The sequence below is a fragment of the Ischnura elegans genome, chromosome 5 (assembly GCF_921293095.1).
Source record: "Ischnura elegans chromosome 5, ioIscEleg1.1, whole genome shotgun sequence".
NCBI classification, from domain to species: domain Eukaryota; kingdom Metazoa; phylum Arthropoda; class Insecta; order Odonata; family Coenagrionidae; genus Ischnura; species Ischnura elegans.
The window spans coordinates 48,103,390-48,129,895 of NC_060250.1; the positions used below are offsets into that span (position 1 = coordinate 48,103,390).

At 40.1% G+C, this 26,506-nt stretch overlaps 2 protein-coding genes across 9 annotated transcripts in view; one reads left to right on the forward strand and one right to left on the reverse strand.

Moving 5' to 3' along the window:
• Positions 1–26,506, forward strand: part of LOC124158843 (helicase domino) — a 126,197-nt gene that overhangs the window by 14,495 nt on the left and 85,196 nt on the right. For all 7 annotated transcript variants that reach the window (XM_046534211.1, XM_046534209.1, XM_046534212.1 and 4 more), the window contains 10 exons: positions 3,972–4,249; positions 6,225–6,410; positions 7,719–7,859; positions 8,006–8,234; positions 9,278–9,489; positions 9,568–9,720; positions 10,883–11,000; positions 14,073–14,236; positions 15,784–15,882; positions 16,427–16,604. In XM_046534211.1, coding sequence (XP_046390167.1) covers positions 3,972–4,249; positions 6,225–6,410; positions 7,719–7,859; positions 8,006–8,234; positions 9,278–9,489; positions 9,568–9,720; positions 10,883–11,000; positions 14,073–14,236; positions 15,784–15,882; positions 16,427–16,604 — 1,758 coding nt within the window. The remainder of the gene's footprint in view (positions 1–3,971; positions 4,250–6,224; positions 6,411–7,718; positions 7,860–8,005; positions 8,235–9,277; positions 9,490–9,567; positions 9,721–10,882; positions 11,001–14,072; positions 14,237–15,783; positions 15,883–16,426; positions 16,605–26,506) is intronic.
• LOC124158844 lies at positions 16,976–18,820 on the reverse strand. 2 transcript variants are annotated; one of them, XR_006864876.1, is made up of 2 exons: positions 17,743–18,820; positions 16,976–17,283 (listed from the first exon to the last, which is right to left on the reverse strand). XR_006864876.1 is itself a non-coding variant. In XM_046534217.1 (2 exons), exons 1-2 carry the CDS (start codon positions 18,492–18,494, stop codon positions 17,244–17,246), a joined length of 606 nt encoding a protein of 201 aa, XP_046390173.1. In that variant the 5' UTR covers positions 18,495–18,820; the 3' UTR covers positions 16,976–17,243. The 2 variants fall into 2 exon arrangements, 1 of the variants encoding a protein (XP_046390173.1); XM_046534217.1 differs by having other exon boundaries at positions 17,929–18,820.

Consider the following 26,506-nt stretch of genomic DNA (forward strand, 5'->3'; position numbering starts at 1 on the left):
ATTTTGTATTGCTTTGCCAGTGCTGCATGAGTTTCTTTCGGCCTATTGGCATTGTGGTGCTAGTGGTTAAGTTTGTGTTCACTGCTCTGCATTGAAAAGGAGTGCATTGAAGACACTGCTTTGTGTGTAAGGGGGTGGAACATTTTGAGATAAGCAATCTGTCCATTATTGGCATTGTTTACTGGTGGTGAATGTGAATATACTGCCTTACACCTTGTGTGTATGTCCCTGATTATAGTCCACTCCAATTTTTGAAGTTTAGGAGCTAAACAGGGTAGGTGCAAGGTGTTAAATTTAATGCATTCTCATTCTAACAAAGTCAGCTCATGTAGAGTTACTAATTGCCTTTTATCTGCATTTCATCAAGCGTTTGCCTTGTGCAGTAAATAATATTCATTCCATAATTAAATTGTAGTACTATATTGAGATAAGGAAAAATACTTGAATTTTCTGCAAACTCTCTGCCATCGGAGAGCTGATACGCTTGACAACCTGGAATCATTATAGCTTATATTTTTTTATTTTTGAAGGGAGAAGAAATAAATTGATCGTTTGAATATATCCAGCTAGTGCTATTGATGACCTTCTGAAAACAAAACAAGTTGCTGTATTAAAGCAATAAAGTAACTGTTGCTAGATTGTGTATCCATATATTGCGATTCTGAAAGTTTATTTCTTTCACTTGCTGGACCATAAGGTGGTTAATGTTGTACTGAAATGTATTCTTGGAAGATTCCAGATATATGTATGTCATCGTCTACTCATTGTGCATTTGATAAATGAAGAATGTGTAATCCAAGCATATAAGGCTGTTTCCTGTTATTAATTACCATTCTGATGTGTTTTGCCTAAAGTTCATGTTACTGTGGTAGCAGAAAATCAGTACATGACATCTTTTGATGATGTTAAGCTTTAAAAAGAAATGACAATTAATTCTGTAAAAAGAGGTGCCCAAGTTAGTATCATAATTTGGTGTATGTGAGGTTGATTCCAAAATATCTTGGAAGAGGAGCTATGTACAAGCCTCCTCATCAGCTCAAGAATATATTTCAGACTTATGAAATCATCCCCTCTATCGATTGGAATTTTATCATTCTACAATAATTTTACGTCTGCAAATTCTTAAATAGTATGTCTCTATGAGCCAGCAAAATACTTCCAGAGATAATCAATTTATTGCAAACGTCTTCAAAGGGGAAAATAACGCTCCTGGATTCAAAACAAAAATGGCCGCCACATGTAAACTGTGTAAAAGATAAATTTTTTTAAAACTCTGTTTTGAACTTCCCGTTTGTGCAGTAAATACATATTAAGAAATTAAAATTATTAAAAATTGTCAAGCAACCAACTTATTTTTCTTCGGATCACTTCAAATGAATTGACCCATTCTATAAACATAAAGACATGACTAAGGTATATATATCAAATTTTGTCACTACTAAGTCGAGAAAGCTATTTAATACATTGTAAATATGCATTGCATTCTTTAATGTGCCCATGTGAGAATGAGATGAATATCAAAGAACGATTTACAATTATTCGAGGTCATCATGATTGCGCAGAGAGAGGGGTGAAACTAATTCAAGATTTTAAGTCAGTCATGTGGAAGGAAGAGAGCTTTCAAAATTTATTACCAAGTGTGAATTTTCATCGTAGCACAACACCCTATGTGCGCTAAGACACTTTAATTGCCAAATATGGGGTGTCAGTGAAAGATTAGAAATACTCTGAAAATGTATTTTATTTTGGTTGATATGTACTAAAATTCTTGGAGAGAGTGAATATAAATTGATCACTTGGATTGGAAATATTGTCATGGAAATTAAATTCTTTCTGATGTAAGCACATTTCTTCAGAGGCTTCATCCTGCAAGTGGGAGCAAAGACTTTGTTGAGGGAGTCTCTAGTAGTTGGTGCGGGCCGTATCTCAGCGGCACCGCAGTGGGGGGTGGATTGCATTATGACATACCATATCTCCTAAACGCTTGGAGATAGGTAAAACAAGCAGAAAATTGATCCTAAAGGACTTTACTTTTAAGTTTTATCTAGGAATAGCACTTTTTCGATCCCAAAAAATTCAATTGAGGGCCCTCAGTACTTACGGCCCTTAGGGCACAGGTAGGAACTTTCGAGTACTCGCAAATCCCTAGAAGATAATGTGTTTTGTTGTTACGATAACGCGGCGCAAAAATTCAAATGACTGTTGGAAATGCAGTCATATTTAAATTTGTGGTTTGAAGTACCACTGGAATCGGAATCGATTTTTCACATTGGCAAGTACTCATTTTCGATTCCGATTCTTGGTCGAGAATCGAGGAATCGAACCTACCCATCACTACTTGAAATAGTATTCTATGAATTAATGTACAGAAGTGGAACAAGCTTAGCATTATCTATGACTCTCAATTTGTCTGGGCCATTAAAACATATGGTACCAAGCCTTGATTTCACTATGTGACAATGGTACTTTTCTGGCATAATTGTTGCATCACTTTTACCTTTGACTTGAGTTTAAAAATTTAAATTGGATCCTAATGAATTTTCATTAGAATGATTCAGTGAGAGGAGATTTCAATTAAATGCTTTTGCATAGATTTGGAAATTTCCATTCTATATTTGTTTTCTTTGTGGGGTGATGGTTGTGGAAAAAGTACCGGTAGGGGGGGCTGATGGTAAGATTTTGTATGCAGAAGACTTTTTAGACTTCTTCTTATTCCCAAGCTTCATGATTTTCTCATAACCTATGTGTAAATTTTGTTTTGCAAGTATGTAATGGGAGGGTGGCTTTTCTGCGATTTGAGTCCTATGCATCTGTTGTAATCATTTGCAATGCAGTATTTTGATTGTGTAAAATATGTGCATGATGCAACACTTATCATTGTATGTAATTTTTTATGTTATTGAGCAGTGTCTCCTTCCTAGCTGTATCTCAGAATAATTTGCTATTATTTTCAAAGTTCAACGTGCCTTTTTTTTTAATGTTGACTATTTCATACAAAATGGGTTTAGCCTGTGTAACTTTTTTCATGAATTTTGAAAATGCTGAGATTTTTGGAATACATAGTCATTGTCTTCCATTGATGATATGAAATTTTTGAAGGAACAAGTTATTTCTGGTGATCCCATATGAATTTAACGTACCACTCAACCACTGTTTGCTTTTGAATCTAGCATATTTGGTGGTATGTACTTGTTAGCAATGAAGCGATACCAATCATGCAGGGGTTTATAAAAGTTATGGACAATTTTATAGACTCCAAAGATTCAACGTGCTGTGACATTTGAGCATTTCTTCCTGTAGATGAATCACTAAATATAGTCTGTAACCTTTGATTTGAAAATTCATGTGATCAGCCCATGTTATCCATCAATTTGAAGCCCTTTATAATCGTGTTTCAATTATGTTTGAATTATGCATTTACTGTAGAAATAGAGTTATGCTCCTTAGACTATAGCTAGGTATGCTGAAATTTCACTATATTTCCCAACTTCGATTTTATATTAGTTTCTCATCAAATGTAGTTTTCTTCTGCATGCAGAATTTTTTTTATTGACAAGGGTAACTAAATATGCCAAATTTGAAAAGAATTTGACTAGCTGAAAATGTTATTTTTTTGCTTTTAGTTGATAGGGAATCCAAATGACTATTTGCTTGCTTATCTGGAATGTTGTCTGGTTTTTTTTGGAGGTTCAGGAGTCTCTACAATGATAACTTAAGTTTGTTATGGTATTTAAATATCTGTTGTGAATTCTACCTTGCCATAATTTTCTTTTTTCTGTGTACCTATTTCATCTTTTCCATTTCATTTTTTATGTATTTGACTGCTCAAAGTAATTTTTGTGTGATGATATGGTCACCCCAAATGATTCCACCTCCTGTTTTGTGTGATTATAAGTCTGGAGAGCCCTTCCCTGCATGTGGTGTGTGTTGTATATTACAATTCTTGAATCCCACTTATGCCCCAATTACAGGTGGCATCGCAGCTGGCTCGGAGGCGGTCTCCTCGTCTGGCTGTGCGCCCGCTGCACCCTCTCCAGCGGCGTCTCAGCAGACACGCTCCCATGGCTCTTCTCTTTTCCTCCCTTCCTCTAGTCCAGGTGAAAAAAGACTGATCTCCACTGCACCAAAACTTTCCAAGGTCTCCCACCTTGTACCTATGTCACGGCAGCATACAAGGCAACATTCCATATCAGCTGTTTATGACAATACAATTGGGAGTCAGGAGTCCATAGTTGAAAAAGCAAAGCAGGTAAATGCCTCTCTTAATCTTTTCTTGTACAAGGATGTTCAGAAAATTATGTGAATTTTATTTTTTTGAAAAATATTAATTCGTCTACATTAATGTTGTCACCTTCAAAATAGTCCCCATTTTACAATCTTTACATTTGATGCTCATAATAATTTCTTTCAATTTTTCCACATTTTCATCGGTTGTTTATGAGCTTGGACATCCAAGGCATTTGTCATCTAAGTGTCTTCATGCCCATCTTGGAAATGATTATATCAATGAAAAATTCTTGTTTTACTGATAATTGACTCACCATAGGCCTTTGTTAACCAGGGCTTCCACTCAACCGGGAAAACCTTAAAACCGTGAATAACCCATGATTTTTATCTGCCGTGAAATAACCTGGAAAAAACTGAATTTCATCAGATAACCTTGAAAAATCTTTCAAACTTGATTTTAGATGTACGATTGACAGATCAAAAGAAAAATCGGTTTGTTGATCATATTTCACGGTCAGTCACAACACTGTTTACTCATTTATCTGCAAAAGTATATTCTAAGCACAATTAAGGGTCTGTGTGCCATGATAACACATTGACCTTAAGCCTGTACCAAAGTAATAAGACTGGTAATGAAAGTGTTCATTAACCCTGGCGAAAATTCAGAGACTTCTTAGTTTCCCTGGCACCCTGGTCCCTCCATTTTTCCACTCGCAACCTTTAGTCGGAGCTGAATTTTGCAAACGATATGTGAATGTGACATCAGGGGAGATGGCGATTTCATTGCCGTGTTTGCATTCATGGCATCTGTCGCGTTTGATAACTTTTTAGTTAATGTGCAGCCTATGATTGCACGAGATATAGATGTATAATATTTCTACATAAGATGGTTTATCTACAAACCGTGAATTTGGCGGCATGTAGACTGTGAAAACCTGGAGAAAACCCTGAATTTTATAATTTAGTTTGAGTGGGAACCCTGTTAACATTTCACACACTTGATTTCACATTGTTTGTTGATCATTCATTTCTTTGCAATCATTCTTTGAACCATTTCTTTTAACAAAAGAAAATTGTCAAACTCATGAAAGCATTCTTAACCTTAGTGGCTGCCTCAGACATTGTAAGCAATTAATAAAGCTGAAAATTTTATCATACTTCTGGGGCATGTATATCAACAAACTTAAAAAAAAATGACAATCAGGCTCTCCAAACCTGCTAAATTATAAAATTCCCATTATTTTCTGATAACGCATTGTATTTATAGTATCGTAAGTTTCATTTCCAATTGATTGGTTTGCATGAATTCAAGTATTCTTGTAATTGTTTACATGCGTCTGCTTCCTATTTATAACCTTGTGTTGTTTTCCTTATTGGTATGCATTAAGGGAGTGCTGTTCTACTTTTTTTTTATCAGTTCTGATTTTGATTCAGTTCCTGGCTTGTGTTCTCGTACACTGTTCTTGTGTCTGGTTCTTGAATCAAGTGTCTCTTTTGCTATGCATTACCTCATTTTCATCATATTTCAAGATATTAATAATTTTCATGTGGTATTTGTGAAAAGTAACTTGATTAAATTATGCTTTATCTCTATTCATTGGATTACGTCAAAAATATGGAGAAATATGCTCTTGTTCCAAAATTTTGTGAATTCAGGTTTCTCATTCTATTGAAAAGAGTAAACTCAGAAGTAGTACACACAAGCAGATCCAATTCATTTCCTTTACAGTTCAGTTTTGGTTACCAGCTCAAGGACTGGTGGTACCAAAGAACCAAAAATATATATACCCCTCGTATGCATTAAATAAGTTAATTGAGCCTTATGTCCTTGTATTAGTTTGTATTATTAGAAATTAATTATTTGAAGACGTGAAGGTGAAGAATTATGGCATGATAAATGAAGTGGTACAATTATAGAACATGCAATCCACAGGTAATAAGGTGCTAAAGATAAGGTGATGCATCCTCTTTAATGATGGCATTTTCTAATCTCTTAGGAGGCTTATGTTATGCAAAGGATTTCTGAACTGCAAAGGGATGGCCTCTGGTCTGAGAAACGACTACCAAAAGTGCAGGAGCCACCTCGCTCGAAGGCCCACTGGGATTATTTATTGGAGGAAATGGCTTGGTTGGCTGCTGACTTTGCACAAGAAAGGAAGTGGAAGAAAGCTGCTGCTAAGAGGGTAAGCTTATCGTATGCTTAAGTACTTTAGCAATTTTATTGCATTGACTGCGTAGTAAAATGAAAAAGAAATATTTTTTGGATTTGGTAACATTTGTATCATATTTTAAAATGCATTCACTTTTGGGTGCCAGTGATTTTGGCATTGGTAGGAGATCTTAGCACTTATTCCTCTTTTTGTGTTTGTTAAAAGGATATGTTGAGATGTAAGAGTGGAAGGAAATGGAGAAGAGAAGGGCAACTAAGAGCTGTTTAAAGTGCTTCAATCCGTAAAGCCTAAAATGGGGGGGAAACCATGGGAAGCTCTTGAGTACACAGGTGGTAGGAATTTTGAAATCAACCATAACCACATTCCATTGGTTAAAATTTGACCTCCTCTAAAGTTAGGTTTAAAAAATAACTGTTAGGTTTATGGTCTGCCAAAAATTCATGTTGAAGGAAAAACTTGAGGACTGATTATAAATACTATTTCCTGTTAGACTTGCAAATTGGCCCAGTGCATGAAGATGCATTCAAGGTTTTATTGGGAGTATGAACAAATTCAGTTTTAAAAATCATGGTGCTTTTTAGAAATACTGAAAGGCCTATACTGGACTGAGTAAGACTGAATTGTTAGCTTTCATGTGGTGTCGATGTATGAGTTCCTGGCGGTTAATTAAGTGGGTATTTCTGATAATCTTGCACATGCACACTCTTTATTACAAACAGGATTATTACAATGTTTTTGTTATTATGAAGTAAAGTCATGGTCCAGACGAAAGGGATTTATCTATGGTGAAAGAAATGATGATGAGAATTATTGTTGTGATGAAATTGCTATCCTCAGTTCCATTGCTGGTGATCTTTAAAACAACTTAATTACAAAGTTCGATGCATTGCTCAGTGGCATTCAAGTGAGTATGTAAAGTCCTCATTTGAAAAATGAAGCTTCAAAGAGCTTCATATCCAATGGAAGGAGTACTGAAGTGAAAAAGTTTTCACTTCAGTTCTCCTGAGCATCAGTTATAGTTCTTTAGGAACAATCTTTCGTTTAACACTCAATCTCGTAACATGAAAAAAAATGTTCGTTTAGTCATGCCTCATAGCTGACCTCCAAGTAGACCTATCTTTTTCTGGATGTATTCAGCTTTTTCCCACATGCAGGTCGTTAATTATTTTTCTTCGTGGCTGTGCTATTAAATCCAGAAAATCACTTTATTGATTGAGATCGCATTTTACCTTATGGGATCATGGTAATTTTATAATTTGTTTTTATTGCCTTTCTGTGAAATAGTTAAATGAGCCTTATATTGCATTTTACTTTTTGCAGTGTTCCAAAATGGTGCAGAAATATTTTCAAGACAAAGCTATTCAGCTTCAAAATGCTGAGAAGACGAGAAAATTGCAGCTCAAGAGGGTAGCATCGGTGCTCTCCAAAGGAGTGAAGAACTTTTGGAATAATGTAGAAAAGGTATGGCTAGTTTTGGTACTTCCTTTCTTTGAGTATTGTGCTCTGTTTAACCGTCCAAGTTTTAAGTTACTTATTGAAGCTTGGCTACCGTCTTGTAAATACATATGGTTCAAAAATTGGCGATTTAATTAGAGAGCCTTGTTTAGCTGGTGGAGTACAAGCAGCAGATGCGGCTGGAGGAGAAGAGAAAGCAAGCCCTGGATCAACACTTGAGCTTTATTGTGGACCAAACGGAGAAGTATTCATCATGGCTGGCTGAGAGCATGGGCAAGGGGGGAAGCACAACTGCGCCATCTGTCGAAGGAAACACCCCTTCCCTCAATTCATCGCGCATTTCATCCCCTGCCAGGAGAGGAGCCAGTGGTCCCTCAGATGGTGAGTCTTGGATTTCTTGAGTTTCATTCACCCCTCAGCTGCTGGCAACTTACATCAACACATCCCTGAGCACAACTCCAGGAAAATCCTACATCCAACTTTCTCTCTTTACTTGCGCTCTCAAGCTCTCCTTGTCTTTGTGGCCCAAATGCTTGTCTGTCTCGAGAGTGACAATTGGCAACCTCTCCGTATTTGCCTAGGCCAGGGGTCTCCAAAATATGGCCCATGGGCTGGATCCAGCCCGCGGAAGGCTTTCATCCGGTCCGCGCACTCGTTTGAAGTACCGCGTGATTCTCGCTTGTTTAACTCTGTGAGATGCCGCTAGGAGCATTGCAGCGCTGTACTGCACATCAAAGTCACCTTCAACTGTTCATAAATAAGAAATACGCCACCAGATTATTCAGTAGACGTTGGTATCGAATACTTCAGTCATTGGCAAATTTGCTATCCAGCCCATGGGGCGATTCGGAACTTGGCCTCGTGGCCTAGTAAATTGGAGACCCCTGGCTTAGACTAATCCTTCCTTTACTTTCTAGTGACTGCATTCCTTTACTCTTTGACCTACAAACCTTTCAACCTGTTAACATTCTATCTGGTAGTCTTTATTAAAGTAGGTTGGTATTATTGGATTGCCTTGGTATTTGATGTCAAAGGAAGGAGAAAATTTGGAAAAAATACGGTTTTTATAAATTTAAACCCTCTCTAGAAAATGTTCAGTGAATTGAACGGAGGGAGACGATTTTGACAAAATAAACTCTGGGAAACTCTATGGTAAGATATATTTTGGTACAGCAGTGATTTGAAGATCCTGCCGGTTGTGGTGGTATAGGTGGCATAGGTGGTCCTCTCCTAACTTGGATCGTAGGGCTGGGTGTGGATTACAATGTTCTTCTACCTCCTCTATCCCCCATAAAGGTCTAGCTTCCTCTTGAGTATTTCCCACCCAGTGAATTGTAATCTTACTTCCACAGCTGAAGGGTCAAATGTGAATTAGCTTTAATTTCTCATCCTCCAGTATAATTATTTTTTATTTATTGTGATAGATGAATTTGAGCCTACGCAGAGCTCGACTGATGATGAGCAGACGATAGCAAAAGAAGAAGAGGACACAGGAACGCAAGGGCGGGATGAGGAAATAGAAATGCTTAAGAGGGAGAGCGAGATTCCTCTGGAAGACCTGCTGAAGGAACTGCCTCCTGACTACCTGGAAAACAGAGATTCCCCAGTTAAAGATGTGGAAATGGAAGGGAATGAAGTATGTTTAAGTCTTTTCATCAGTTACCCATCTCATTGATAGTGTTCATGTTTTATGATGTATCATTTCTCGGTGCAGGGTGGTGAAATGGAAGATGATGGTTCCAACAAGGGTGGTGATGAAGAATTCAAGGCATCAGATAAAGAGGAGTCAGATGATGAGGAAACAATTCAAAAAGAAGAGGAAGAAGAAGGACATATAGATCACCAGCAGGAACTGGATGATTTGAAGGTAAATGATTACTTAAGATTGTTACAGGTGTGGAAAAACTACCAAAGCTAGGACATTGACTATTACAGGATATTGGCTTTACCAAGTCAAATTGTATTAGTTTTAATCATGCAGATACTGTGGAAACTCTGTAAAAAGATACCTTACTGTGCCCAAATAAACTCTCGTTATGGTGAATCATGGTACCAGGGGTGGAGCAAACAATTTCCATGAAACCTATTGTCAACTCCTTATTAAGACCCAGGTTGGTTTGTTCGCGAAAGTACTTCCATTTAGGGAACTTTGGGTAAATCCCCAAAAAAGGGAAATAGTGCATATAATCAGTGGAACGTCAACTTCAATTCCAAGAAGAAGTTTCACTCTGTACCCAACGGAGTTCTTGTTTTTTTTTAAACTTTTATTCACATTTTCTGCGTATTTTCAAAAAAATTACATAATGTGAGGAATTTTATTCACATACTATTAAATATTAGTTAATGAAAATCAAATCCATGTAAAAAATAAGGTTTTAGTACGTATATTTTGCTCTTCTGGATCGTAACCCCTAATTACAGTCCGGCCGCCGAGAGTTGTCTGATGACTTTTAGAAGGGTCTAGTTTGGGGTAGGGGGCAAGGTTGCCGGGTAAGAAAGGGAAACGCCCACCTCACATGTAAATAAAGGGTTCCATGAAGATAGGAGCCAGAAGGGGCGAAGAACGTTAAGGACCCAAAGTAAGAATTCTTTATTTTGGTGATTCCAAGAAAGGGCTTGCTTTGGTGGCTCAGGCTTGTTTCAGTACTTCATCTGCATGTGACAACGTCGTATGACTAGGCAAGGGTGTGAGGTGCGTTTAGGGCACAGCGATTGGCTGCAAACCGTGCTGGCACAAGGTTCTCTTTCCCTCCTTTTTAACTTCCATTGGACAACTCTTGCCGGCTGGACTGTAGTATGGAACTCAATGGTTCGACTTTCGTACATGTTTTCAGGAATGCAAGGTGTGCCAAGGTCGGGGACCTTCTGTATCATGTAAAATTCAACCATTGTTGGGTAATCAAAATATTGTCATTGTTATCCCTAGCCTTTAACATTTCCTTTGGTTGTTATTGTTTGTGATTGATGTATTTACATTTTGCAGATGTCATTTGCTGTTATTAAAGCTGTTATTCCTTTTGACTTGGCAGGCAGAGAATGAAATGTCTATAGAGGAGTTAATGAGAAAATACTCTGCTGTGCCTGATGAGAAGCATGGAGGAGACCTGTCTGCTGGGAGCAAGGATGAATCATCCAGTGACGATGATAGTGAGTTATATTCTTATTTTATTGTCTCTTCATATTTGTTTTAGAATTGCAGGAGTATTGCCAAAATTTATTGCTGGAGTACTTTTTGTTTATTGTAGAGATGTGCGAATAGTATCCGCAAATACTCAAATACCTTGAATAATTGAAAGTATTTGAGATCTTGAATAATTATGCTATAAGTACGATCTCGAATACTTTGAATTTCGCACCATACACTGACGCATGCACGTTTTTGGTAGTTGACTCGGAAACAACGTAGAGGACTCTAGTTGATTAGTGCATGCAGCACCGTTTTAGGCAAGTTGACGAACTACATCAAACTCGCGGAAAAGAGTGGTGAATAGATATCATTCGACGTGGGGAACCGAAAATGATCGGGGGAAAAATCCGAAAATGAATGTTTGGTATGCTTTGCACAATTCTAGTATTCAAGGCATTCAAAAATTGAGATATTCGAATATTCGAGCTATGATTTAATATTCGAGTTGGAGAAATCTGCTATTAGACCCATCTCTAGTTTAAACATATACACGCGCAATATTGCTTTGACGCTTTCCATTTTCACAGCAATTAAGCGATTACGGGCCACAACTTACGACAAGGTTGATGAAGCAACATTTAAATGGTTTTTGCAAGTACAAAGTTTGAATATCCCTGACACCGGGCCTCTAATTTGCCAGAAAGACAAGCAAATGGCCATGATTTTAGGTGAAGTCGGATGTTGCGCATCACAAGGCTGGCTTGAAAAGTTTTGCGCTCGCCACTATATTTTGTGCAAGGGTATATCAGGAGAAGAGATGTTTGCACCGGCAGAGGCCATTGCTCAGTGGCAGGGTGTAAAATTAAAGGAGATTATGGTGAGTTTTCCCCCGAAAAATATATTCAATGCCGATGAAACAGTTTTAATGTATCGGCTGCTACCTGAGAGGACAATGGCTGTAAAAACAGATAAATGTAAAGGTGGGAAAAACGCAAAAGATCGCATCTCTGCCATTCTCTGCTGTAATGCAGATGGGACTGAGATGCTACAACCCCTGGTGATAGGAAAGGCGAGAAAGCTGCGTTGCATTAAAAACATTAGAAGTTAACCAGCAGATTACAGGGCTAATAAAAGAGCATGGATGACTACTGAATTATTTCAGCAGTGGGATTTAGAAATTGACATGAAAATTAGAGCACAGAAGAGAAAGATTGCTCTTTTATTAGACAACTGTTCAGCTCAAAACTCTTGTGATATAAATAGGCTTAGAAATGTGAAGTTGTATTTCTTCCCTCCGAACTGCATTTCCTGCCTGCAACCTTTGGGTATTATTAGATCTTTAAAGTCGAATTACAGATCAAGGATGCTGCATCGAATTGTAATTAGTATTGAGAGGGAAATGGACAACCCTTATTTTATGAACTTAAAACAAGGGATTGAAATGGCTACTGGTGGCTGGTGGAGTGTGACTCCACAAACAATAAGTAACTGTTGGAGAAAGGCAGGCTTTGACTTCAATAAAGAAGGAGAAACTGAATCAGGTCCCAGTATAAGCAGTAATTACATTGGCATTGATGCAGTCTGGGAGGAGTATAATTTAAGAACAAAATTGACTAACTCTTGGTTAACTATGTGGTATTCCATTATTTCCTGGATATAAACAGTTACTTATACCACTTATTTTATAAGAGCACGACCCGGGTTTCAATGAGTAATCATCATCATCAGGCGCTAATTATAATGAACAAGATAAACAAATTATAATTAGCGCCTGATGATGATGATTACTCATTGAAACCCGGGTCGCGCTCTTATAAAATAAGTGGTATAAGTAACTGTTTATATCCAGGATATAATTTAAGAGCACGAGTGCAAACTGTTGTGAGTGCAGATGATTTTGTATCTGCTGATGGGGACGTGCCAGTTTTCCCTGAAGTAACAAATGAGGATATTTTTCAGGAAGTTATGGAAAATGATTCATCTGAGAGTGATGAGGATGAAGGTAACCCTGAGAGAGACATTACTACAAATGATGCCCTTGCATACATTGAAGCCCTGCAGATATTTTTTTCTCTGGGAGATATACCTTTTGAGCTCTTAGTTTCTCTCGATCAACTGCGGCATCTTTGTGTGAGATGGTCCTTGGAAGGAAATCGAACCATCCAGAAAAAGTCACCAGATTTCTTTAAATAAGTTTTATTTTAATTTTGAGAGCATCAACCATATTAATTCTATTAAGTTCTATTTATGTTGATAGTGGGATATGTTATTATTTATAAGCAAAAAGTCAATTTGCTGTTTGTTAATTACTATCCTTTTGTTTGCACAGGTTTATGTCTGCCAAAGAGCATTTAATTTACTTGTTTTAAAGCTTTCTTTAGTTTTACAAGTTCCATATATTTCATGGAATGCCCACATATTGTGCTATTATCTTAAATATTTTATAATGCTCATAACTGGCAGTTACCAGGAGTGTGAGTGAAATAAAGAAAGTTATTAGTTAATGCCATAAATAATTAAAATATCAATTACACATGTCCCTAAATGTGCTCCTATCAAGTCATTGTTTGATTGAGTTCAATTAGTGATTGGCTTTAAGTTCTTGCTATTCCAATGAGGCCAAATCAAAGTTTTACATTTTTAAAGTAAAGTTGACAAAATTTACCATATTTATGTGGGTAACATATCTTATTCAAGTGAATTCATAAATAGATACCTGTCCCTTATTTTCTAAAGAGCTTTTTAGTACATTAAAATGGGTAATAACTTCTGTTTAAGGGAAACCTCTGTATAACAAAAACCTCTATACAACAAAATTTTTTCTTGGTCCCTAGAGTTTCGTTATAAAGAGGTTTGACTGTATATCGGAGCATAACTGCAAATTTCATGATTTCGGAATGAATTTTGGAACTTCATCTTGCCAACATGAAAATGCTATCTCTCATGATGAGTTTGATAGTAGATTTTGATGCACACCAATTTGTGTGTGCAGTGAAGAAATGCATTGTTCTGATGTGCACTTTTGATGAGGAGGAGGAGGACAATTTGAGGTGTTCGACGATCCTTTTGAATGCTGGTGTTTTTGTTTCCAGGTGAGGATGAGATGGAGGATCAGGAGGAGGAGGAAGGGGATGGGAGTGATGAGTCGGAGGAGAGCTGCAGCGAGGAGGAAATTGACGAAGACAATGAGGGAGATGAGGAGGAGGTTGGTCTCAAGTCACTGCTGGATGATGCTGCCGGTGGAACAGAGAAAGGGGTATGTTTAGTGAAGGTTTCTCATTAGCGTCAGGGTTATACTTGCAATGTTTGTATGTCACTGTGTGATGACATTATATTTTTGAGTGGCTTCAAATGTTTGCCTTCCTTTCTTTTACGGTCCAAATAATGAGACGTGTGGTATTTGCCTGATGGTGTTTAAGTTTTTTTTGTTGGACATGCTAAATCAAATTTGTGTTTTAAAATAGTATAACCTCCTCAGAAGGTCCTAAGGTGCTTATTTATTTGAATTTTGTTGATGCAATGTATTTTTGTACATTTCTTGATATACCTTTTCATTTGGCTTTATGGATTATTTAAATCATCCCTGAATAATCATACATAATCTTAGGAATGTGTTTTCAGAGGGTTACGAATAAACTTTTTTGTCATTTCAAGGTCACAGTTTAATTTGTATGCTGATATTTGCATAGAAAATTTTCATTTCTCTTATTTTTGTTTTATTCAGGGTAGTTTCATGGCATAGGTGGCTGCTGAGTATTGAGTCTTAGGGTTCCTTCACAGCTCTGCGTTGCATAAACAAATGAAAGGCAATATGCATCGGTTCCTAAAAATCGGCCCGGGAGCTCATCATCTTATGATTTCGAGCCAAACGCACAATGCATGTTGTTTTGTGCATTTTTACGCAATGTCTTTTAAAAATATTCTTCTTAACTATAAATAGCATTGGAAGTTAATATGGCGACCATAAAGTCGATAATCATGTATGTAGTGATGGCTCTAGCCTATGCATTATTATGACCTTAAGTTTCATTTCCTAACTCGCAATATACAAAAAATAACAAATTACATACACTCAGTAAACAGGAGCAACGTGAAAAGTTATCAGGAACATTTATTTATGATAACAGTATCATAAATACAACAGTGCTGTTGTTCTAACAGTTTGTCCCAGCTATGTTATCCAAATAGCTTGAACTGAGGAAATCATGAGGGCTATCATGGAAATCATGAATTTAAACTACCCCATTCACCAGCAAGGAGCTCTCATGCTGTATTAAGTTTGTGATACCATTGACGGGTGTGTGTTTCGCTTATCTATGCACCTCAGTGATTGTAGCCTGATCTAAGGTTAACATTTGTCTTATGTTTCGGAAATATATGAAATATCTGTGCTTTACACTTCAAAATAATATTAAATAATGAAATCAGTAGCATTTGTCAAACGCATTAGAGCTAGCATTGCGTTTTTGTATACCTAAACTTCCCATAAACCAATGCCAATTCGAAATTGCCGGCGTACTGCTGCCTTGATGCAGAGAAAATATAACACGATCAGATTTTTCTGTGACGGCGCAGTGAGCTGGCGACATGACGTCATCAATTCTGAAAGACAGGTTCTGATTGGCTCGTGAACCACGGCGTCAACGCAATGCCAAACCCTGAAGGCACCCTAATTGCATTGAATGTATATTATAGATATCTTATTATATACTGAATATATTGAGTCTTATTTAGCACTGCATATGATATAATTTTTCAGAGGAGTTTTGATAGCATGATTCTATTTATTCTCACCCTTTACAGGGTGTATCAAACAGTGAAGATGCAGGGAAGGAGATTTCTGATGTGGCTGCGATGGCAGAAACTTTTCAGCCCAAGGGGAATACCTTGTCTTCTACAAATGTGAGTAATTTAATATTTTCAATTATCAATGTTAAAAAACAGTTATCAAGTGAACTAAAGTTTGGCTTTTCTTCTTTCTTAACTTATAACTTCTCTGTAGTGGAAGTGTTAAAAATTGGCTACAGAACATGCTTGAGAGAAAAAATAAAGTGATGCTTAAGCTTAGGGGAATTAAAATTTTTGTATTCAGAATCATAGGAACCTTCTCAGTGCAGTGCTTCCTTTTAAAATATCTCTTATTTTTACAAGGTTGTTGCAAAACAGTTATGAAACCAATACCCTGCACCCTCTTTACTCCACTCAAATTCATTTTCTTCTCTTCCTTTTGGTATTTTGTATTTAAGACCATTGTTTTGGTACTTCATGTCCACAAGTTTGTAAACCATGACTGTGACTTTCTGACTTTGAAACTGCTGTTAAATTGTGTTGTGTGTTGAATCTGTGGAATGTTCAAAGTATTATCATATTCAGTATGAAAAATTTCCACTGACTGATTTCCTGTAGGAGTTTCTTTCATTAGTACCTAATTTTTTGTTTGTTGTAGGTCAAAACCAAAATTCCTTTTCTTCTCAAGCATACTCTCAGAGAGTATCAGCATATTGGTCTGGATTGGCTGGTAACCATGAATGATCGAAAATTGAATGGAATTTTGGCAGATGAAATGGGATTGGGGAAAACAATTCAGACAATTGCCTTGCTTGCCCATTTAGCCTGTGAGAAAGGTGAGTGTGAAAGGATAGCATTTTTCTCTTTGTAATTTGCATGCTAATTTATTAACCCATTAATCCCCAGCGTTGCGTAAACGCAACATTATTGAATCGTAATTATTAGAAAAAACCTTTGCGTCAGGATAATTTCTCGGGTTTTCTGAATTTCTAAAGTACGTTTTGTTCTTATTCAGTTGGTTTTGTGAAAATTTTCGTTAAAATAATAGTTTGTAAGACCCCCGATGCTCTAAGGGGTGCCGCCGATCAATTGGCAGGGATTTTTGAAAGGAAACTCATACACTACGGAGAGATGATTTTATTGTAGTATTTACATTTTATTTACATTACGCCACCACGCGTCCGACTACTCACGACCGCGTCTCCACAGCCCGCCTTCGTTGACCTCCCCTCCTCCTCCTTCTCCCTCCTCAGCCATCGTGTTTCTTTCACCAAGCTCTGCAGTTTCCCACGGGAGGTTGGAGCAGCCACTGGATACGCGGAGGTAAAGCGATCCGACCCTTCGCAAAGGCAGAAACTTGGGAAGGAATATGAAAGAGAGTGTAGGTGATGGGTTGAGGCGTGAAAAGGGTGGGAACGGAAGTGACTCTGCTGTTTCTGTCTCTTACATCACTTTCCCCTCAAACTGCCTTTAATCTAATTGATTATAGGCCTCGTCTGCTTCACCCATTGAATCCTGTGGAAAATCCGTACATGGAAATGGAGAACACAAAGAATAAAATACAAGGAGCCTTGGAATGGGTGGACTCGGTGATGACACAGAGGCTAAATACATTATATGTCCCCAAGGCACTAATTAGTCAAAACAAAATCCTCCAGCAAAACACTAAAATAGCAAATACAAAGAGAGAAAGAGAAATAAGGTTTTATACGTAAAATTGACAAACACTGCATTGCAAATGCATCCATTCGTTAATGTTCATTCATTGAAATTCTACCCAAACATAATCAGAAGCATAAAAATATCCTGATTCTCTCCCACTAATTAGAATTCATCTCATAACCAGAGTTTTTCACTTTTTAACATGCTCAGCTCCATAAAAATTACAACCAGTAGATTATACTGAAAACTCAAAATTCCGTAACATACTATAAAAAAAACTGTTCGTTCCACGAAAAGACATAATTTACTCACAAATCTTAAATGACTTTCTCGGCCAGCTGTTCAAAAAAGTACACAGCGGCCCCACTTAACAAACACACGATAACAACACACGATATCAACAAACAGCTCTACTCTTTCTCTTCTCTCTACGCTCTAATGCGAACTCTACGCTTTCTCTTCTCTTACAATTCTCTCTGCCGAAGCACTAACACTTACGTCTTCCCTTCTGAGGACGGTCCGGTTTGCGACCTCAAAAGATAGGGAGAGCGGGCGGGATGGGTTGGAGAGATAAGGATGTTGTCATCTGCGTCGTTACTCCTGCTGTCTCCGCGGCCTTCCGCGGTATGTGCTGGCGTACGGGGTGTGGAAATGGGAGAAGCAAGGGCACTATCGTCTTCTTCACGGCCTTCACTGGAATGTGCGTACTCTCTTAGAGTACTGCTCTCGCTGGGTAGGCAGCTCGCTGGGGTTCTACGGGGAGTGCCCTCTCGTACACCCAACGGCTCTGGAGGCGTAGGGGTAGGTCGGGGCCTCAGGAGATAAGGGCTCCTTTGCCGGGCAGCTGCTTGCGACTCGGTCGTCGACGGGTATCTCTGCTCCTCCGTGCTCTCCGGCGTAGAGGCCTCTTCTGCTCGTTCTCTCTCGGCTATTGGCGATCCGGGCTCTTGGATCGCCGCTTCCTGCCTCTCTCCGCCCTCCGATGACGATGTCGACACCTGACTCATTTCCTCCCACCGTTCTTCGTCCTCCGACTCGGCCAATATATGGGATCGGGGGGACATGACACCAGGGCGAGGGGGAATATGGGAAAAGGGAGTGTCTCCTATTGGGCTTGCTGGGCCACGCACAATTTCCGCTGATTTGGTGGGGGGGTGTTTCTGTGGTCTTCCTCGACGACGTTCTCCACACGGGGGAAAACCTAGAGTTGGCAAATTACCTAAATGCAACTTTAAGCGATTTTTGTGCACCAAAAGAGATCTGTAGGGGAGTTGAATTCGCACGTTGCACGGGGGAATCACTTCCGTCACTAGGTAGGGCCCTTTCCACGGGTAATGGAATTTTTTCGCTCCGCCTGTCTTCGTGCACGGGTCACTCAGGTAGACGTATTGACCACACTCATACGCCACGTCCTTCGTCCCCCTGTTAAAAACCGCCGCCCTCTCTCGGCGAGCGCGCGCGTCATTGATCTTACATCTACTCCGTAATGTCTCCAATTTCTCTTTCAATCCCTGAAGATACTTATTGTCAAACTGTCCCAATGTCGGTTCAAAGTACTCGAAGGGAGATCGCATGACGTGCCCGAAAACGATTTCATGAGGCGAGAAGCCTGTACTGCGATGAATTTTTGTATTGTAGCAGAGGACAGCGTACGGGACCCACGTATCCCAGTCCGAGTTTTTGTCGTTAACGTAGTGGCTAAGTATACCAGCAATTGTTCTATGTACCCTCTCCACTTTCCCGTTCGATTCTGGATGGTAAGGAGAAGAGCGAAGTCTGGAAATTTTCATTAGTTCGCACACCTTTTTAAAGAAATCGGACATATAGTTTGCACCCTGATCCGTGAGAACCTTGACCGGTACCCCAAACCTTAGAATCCACCTTCTCACGAATGCCGAGGCGATCGTCTCCGCCTTTTGGTCCGGTAAAGGAATCATTTCTAGGTAACGGGAAAAATTATCAATAATAGATAGAATGTATTTGTTACCATACTCACTACATGGAAGGGGCCCGACGGTGTCCAAAGAAACGAAATCGAATGGTCTATCGGAAGAGGGTAATTCCTGAATGGGTGCCCTTGTTCTCCCGTAAGGGCTTCGACGGTGGCATGCGACGCAGTCTCTAAGAGCTTCTTTAATGTCCTTCGCTAAATTTCGCCACCAATATGATGCCCGCACTCTCTCGAGTGTAGGCCGGATCCCTAGATGCCCCGACAATGGATGATCATGGAAGTTTTTAATTATATCTTTCCTCAATTTCTCGGGGGCCACTATTTTCTCACCATCTTTGGTTTTCTTATAGAGAACGCCCCCTTTCACAAAGAATCCTATCTGCGTTCGCAACCGTTTGCATTCGGCGTCGTCGTTCTGATAGTCAATTATTTCGTCACATAGCCCTCGTTCAACCGTTCGTACCTTCCGACTGAGTGCGTCGGCGTTTGAATGAAGCTTCCCTGGTTTGTGTATAATTTCATAGTCGAACTCGCTCAATTTCAACGTCCACCTTACCAAGCGGCTGTTAGGATCCTTAAGACTCAATAGCCATTTGAGGGCCGCGTGGTCTGTAATGATTTTAAATTTTCGACCAAATAAATAACATCTGAAATGTCCCGTAGCCCATACGGCCCCAAGGAGTTCCTTCTCCGTGGCTGAGTAATTTGTTTCGGCGCTGTTCAATTGTCTAGAGGCATAAGCGACGGGATGCTCTTCTCCGTTTATCTCCTGCGATAGAACCGCGCCTAAGGCATAATTTGAGGCATCCGTAGAAAGGATGAAAGTTTTTCTGAAATCTGGGTACACTAGAATAGGGCTTTTAGTAAGCGCTGACTTAAGCTCCCTCATCGCCACTTCGCAATCGTCTGACCAGCTAAAAGTTGCCCCCTTTTTCAGCAGTCTCGTCAGGGGCTTTGCTATACTGGCATAGTCCTTCACGAACCTCCGGTAGTAATTGGCTAAACCTAGGAAGGACTGTAGTTCCTTCGTGCAACTGGGCGTGGGATATTCATTTACTGCCGAAAGCTTCGATGGATCGGGAAAAACTCCGTCCTTCGTTATCACATGACCCAAGTAATTCACCTTGTCGTGGGCAAAGTGGCATTTATCAAATTTCAGAGTCAAACCTGCGATTCTCAGTCTCTCCAAAACGCCCCTCAGTCGTTCTGCATGTTCTTCAATTGTGGAGCTAAACACTACCACGTCATCTAAATAGACGAGACAATGCGCCGGTTTCAGCCCGCGCAGAACGCTGTCCATAAGCCGCTGGAAACTGGCGGGGGCATTGCGTAGCCCAAACGGCATTCGCGTATATTCCCAATGCCCGCTCTCCGTATTAAATGCCGTTTTTGGTTGTGACTCTCCGTCCATGGGAATTTGATGGTAACCGCTTGTTAAGTCCATCGTAGTAAAGTATCGGCAATTCCCTAAATAGTCCAAGGTCTCGACTATATTCGGCAGGGGATAAACATCAGGAGTCGTAATGGCGTTTAATGCCCTGTAATCTACGCAAAACCTATACGAATCTTTCCCATCAGTCGATTTCTTAGGGACAACAACAATTGGGGCGGCCCAGGGGCTGGTACTAGGCACTATGACACCCGCCTCTAACTGCTCCCTCACTAGCCTATCGACTATTTCCTTCTGGTGGAATGGCGTGCGGTATGCCTTCCTATAGATTGGCCTTTCGCTAGACGTTGGAATATGATGTGTCACCAATTTTGTCGGCGGTGGAAGACCCTTACCGGCAAACAGATCCTTATATTCCTCAAGAATTGGCAATAGAGCGTCACGTTCCCCGCAGTTTAAATGCACAAGTTTATCCGCAAAACAGACTTCGCCCTCGCAACGCCGCACCGCATGCACTCGCGGACCCCAATCAGCTTCCTCTTCCGCCCCTCTATCTTCCCATTGTGTAGCGGAAGCTAAAATCGTTCCCTTCCTTAGCGTTACCTCTCCTTCGTTGAAGTTAGCTACTTGAACAATTACTTCACGGTTTTCATTCACTCTTGACATGCTTCTAGCCACTACACAGCCCTCCAGATCCTCAAAGTTTGGTTCGATAAGGATATCAGCGCCGATAGGGATTTGTAGGTCAGGTACATTGACACTAATTAGTTTTTCACATCTACCCGGCAATATTTCTGTCTCTATTGACCGGATTAAAAACCCCGTGTCACTCCGCTTTCGGATTTCTTTCATTATTCCTACATTCGCTTGTTCCCCGTGGTTGCCCCTCAAACCCCAGGTCTCATTCCCTACGGAGAGTGTTCCCTGTTTAATGTTTATACAGCAACCTAACTTTTCTAGGAAATCTAAACCTAATATCCCCTCGTAATCCCCTAGTTCACTCACAACTTGCATGCAACACTTATATTGAACACCGTTTACAAAAAATTCAATAACCTTTTCCCCAAAACTTTTCACCACATCACCAGTAATGCCCCTCACGCGATAAGGGGACCGTTTAATACCCTCATTCCCACACACATCACTGCACACGAGGGATACCTGAGCGCCGGTGTCACACAGGAACCTGGCCCTTCTTCCCCCGATGCTCACCACCGCCACCAAATCCATAGGTCCGCCTCTTTTCTCCACCCTCGGAAGGAAGACATCTAGTAGGGGCCGGAATTGGCGGCGTTGCCGGCCCCGCCGTCGTTTAACTCCGTAGTCTGCTGCCTCCGTCTGCATTCCCGGGCGATGTGGCCCTCACCTCCACAGTTGAAGCAGCGCCTCCGATTTCGGCACTCCCTCGCCATGTGCCCCATCTCGCCACAGTTAAAGCATTTACCTTCCCTTGGAGCCCGGAAGACATGGCGGCTCGCAGGCTCCTCTCTCAAGGGGCGCCTCTCCACCTCCTCGATCCTAATGGCGGCCTCGACCGCCTCGTCAAAATTTTGAGGCGACGTCAGCCGGCACTGTCTGCCCACTTCCCCTGAGAGACCATTAAGGAAGGCGTCAAGGGCGCGCTGATCTGCCTCATAGCGCGTCGCGGCGGCATGCTCCGCGGGCCCGGCCACGTCATACGTCTGGCTGTTGATTTTTCGCACCCTGTCTGCGAAGGCTTCCAAGTCTCCTCCAGCGCCCCTTCTTATGTTGGCTAACAGCTCCCGTTTCGTTCGGTACCGCTGCAAGAGCTGCGCTTTTAGTTCCTCGAACGTCGCAGCCCCTCGGCACTCTTCCTTGCTATGATAAAATTCGGCCGCTTCCCCGTTCAACTTCAGGATCGTTGCATTCAGTTTGTCGGCGTCAGAGAGGCCCCCCAAATCGGCTGCGCGTTCCACTTTGTCTAAAAAGGCCGTTACGGACTCTTCCGGTCTTCCCGAGAACGCTTCAGTCGCCGAAAGCAAGCCGAAGTTTTTCCGCCCGCCTTCCTCCCCAGCAGCTGTCCCCGTCCGCCGAAGTCTCTCGTTATCCGCTTCGAGCTCGCGTAATTTCTTGCTCATCTCTGTGATGGCCTGCTGCAAATCCATCTCCTGGCCTCCCAGGCTCACTCTCGCCGCCATCGTAATCAATGAGTCCTTCCAAAAATATGCCAATTATCCCACTTCTTGACACCAGTGTAAGACCCCCGATGCTCTAAGGGGTGCCGCCGATCAATTGGCAGGGATTTTTGAAAGGAAACTCATACACTACGGAGAGATGATTTTATTGTAGTATTTACATTTTATTTACATTACGCCACCACGCGTCCGACTACTCACGACCGCGTCTCCACAGCCCGCCTTCGTTGACCTCCCCTCCTCCTCCTTCTCCCTCCTCAGCCATCGTGTTTCTTTCACCAAGCTCTGCAGTTTCCCACGGGAGGTTGGAGCAGCCACTGGATACGCGGAGGTAAAGCGATCCGACCCTTCGCAAAGGCAGAAACTTGGGAAGGAATATGAAAGAGAGTGTAGGTGATGGGTTGAGGCGTGAAAAGGGTGGGAACGGAAGTGACTCTGCTGTTTCTGTCTCTTACAAGTTTTTATTTTACTTCGAAATTTGCCTATTTCGACGCTTTGAAGTACTACAACTTGTAAATGATTTTTTACCAAGATTTATTGAGTAATCTTACTAGAGGTAATGTTTTATCTTAGTTCTAAGTTTCTTTATTCATCATGATCATTTTTGTTACGAAATTTTGTCGTTTCTGGTATAAATATGATTGTAGTAAATAATGTTGCGTTTACGCAACGATGGGAATTCTATGGTAGACCAGAGGGCTTTTCTCAAAGCATAAGGAAACTTGTCAGTATGGCTTTTAATCGACAACGTAGTCTTTTGGAGGCAGTTTAGCTGCATTTTTGGGACTCACAGGTTGTGAGTTTACAAAGTAAAGGGTGAATGGCTTTTTAAAATTCCAAGATGGCCATCTGTACGAATTTTACATCGAACACTCTGGTGCTTCGTTGAGTCGAACTGTTGCGCGCACACGTGGAACCGATAGAGGGCAATGTCATTCCCATGTCGTTGATTGGAAGTATTACTTAGTAGACGTTAAATTCAGCTTTAGATGCATTCAGTTTCAGAGACGGTAGAATGATAGGGTGAGAAACATATTAGTTGAAGCAGGATTGAGATGGAAGGTGGAATGTTCCTCTAGTTGCTCTTTGGAATTTTCTCCGTGTAATCCTGAGTTACCTATTTTTTCTTCTATCGCTTAGGTGATATAAGGCTAATAATCTAGCTTCAGTTGGGTTTGTATCAGTTTAATAGTCCTCTGAAATGCATCTTTATATCTCATATATAGTAATTATATCAATAATACCGCAGTAGTTTTTTCTCGGCGGTTTGAAAAATAATTCATTCAGATATAAAAGTGAAGAAAATGTTACCCGTTATTTCTACGCCTCAGACGTATACTTTAGAAGAAGCGTCAAGAAGGCAACTGAAGAATGCAAATTAACAGGAGAGGCGATTTGTAATATTTTCTAAATTTTGGAACTGCAATGGGGATTGCATCTTCTCAGTATTTCAAATATGAATGATTGCAGGCGGTGCTGCAAGGCAAATCACAGTTTACTCAAGCAGTATCAAAAGAAAAATTGTCCAGTAAACGCGCACGCCCAGGTAAAAGATGCAGAAAACAAACAGGTTCATTTAAATGTGAAAAAATTGAATCTATACCTCCGTAGTAGTCCCGAATTTCTGCGTGAAAAAGTAATAGAAACACATATTACTCAGTATGGAGGCCACTGACCAATTGAAATCCGTCGCTTATTTCTCAGTGGAAAATTACTTGAATTAATTTTGAGTTACTCGAATAAGTACGCTGAGGAGATAAATAACCATACATTTACTTAGAATAAGGCAGACTTTAAAATAATAATTGGAATCATAGTGTTGTCGGGGTATCATATATTACCGCGCACCAAGTAGTACCGGACAAGCCAAGAGTAGATGTATGTCGCAGTGTGAGGCAATGTATGACGCGGATTCGGTTTGATGAATTGAAAAAATATCGACAGCTCCGATAATTCTCAACTACACAATGTGATACATTTTTGAAAGTCGGACCTTTCTCAAAAGATTATACCAAAATTCCATTCAGTTAGGAATTTTCCCGACAAATGGTTCCATATTTCAGGTGGCACGCAGCTAAAATTTTCATTCGTAGGGAACAACTTAGAGTAGGTTATACATTGTGGTGTCTGGCCTCATCTACAGGCTATCTATATCACTTTTTTCCATATGGAGAGGCGGAACTTGAAAGTGACATTTCTAGGATCTCTAAGTTTACTAGGAGAAAGAGTTGTTCTAAATTTGCTGAATTTTTTAAGTCTAAAAAAATTCATACCGCGTATTTTGATAATTTCTTCACCAGTTACAATTTGTTTGCAACTTTTAAGTGATAATTGTTATTTTTCAACGGAAACAGTAAGAGAAAACCGAAAGGAAAATTGCGCACTCATGTCTTCGAGAGATTTGACAAAAAACCTAACGGGGATTTCTACTATTCATTTGACGGGTCAAAGCATATTCTCTCAGTGCGATGGCATGATAACTCGGTCATCGCTGTTGCTTGAAATTACGGGAATATGGAACCCGTAGTAAGGACAAAATGGCACGAAGATTTCCAAAGAAAATCGAAATATCATCAACGATTACAATCAGGGAATGGGAGGGGTAGATTTACTCGATAATTATGTTACATATTACCGTAACCAAATTAACGGCAAAAACCTCTTTCCGAAAAGGGATTGATAGTGCAGTGGTGAATCCGTGTAGATTTTACGCCAAAGTCACGGGCAAAGCAATTCCATTGTTAGAATTTCGATCCGAGATCATAAAATTTTACTAAGGCAAGAAATCGTTAGGCATACAGTGAGTCCTCGTTTAACGTTGTTGATTCGTTCCTGAAAAAGTCGACGTTAAGCGAAACAACGTTAAACGATGCAGTGTTTCCCATAAGAAACAATGTAAAAAAATTAAATAGGTTCCTAGCCATGATCCTAACAATCCATTTCTTCGTGAAGAATCCAGAATTTCCCGGGCGAGAATCCAAGGAGGCCAATTACCGGAGCCGTAACTTTAAGCAGACTTCGTGACCAATCGGGAGACACATGAATCAGGCCAAAATGAAAAAATCTGAATCTGACACTCGGAAGCACGAGGACGAAGGGCGAGTCAATTTTCGTGATGATATGAATTCTTTAACCCGGCGGAAATCTCGTGAAACATTCATTACCGATTATTCACTTCAGCATGATAACGATTCATTCGAAACGAAACGAATTTTCATAACGAAAAGGTTGGGAAGAAGGCATTTTTAAATGAAATATAAAAACTAAAAAGAAAGTATTTTAATGGCGAAACATCGATATTTTCAGTAACAGAAGAAATTTTAATTGTAAAAACTCGACCTGCAAACCTAAAACTCGACCGATCTCTCCAGCAGTTGCACCTTCATCAATTCTTTTAATAATACCAAGTTTTTGTTCTAATATCGCCGTTTTTTCTTCACGTCTGAAGAACCACCAGGATAGCCTCTTCTTCGTGGACATTTTTTTCTGTTGGCATCACAAAAATATACGAATAATGGGTAAATGAGGCGATAATTATTCGCTCAGATGCATATTTAACATACGCTACCCACGCCAACC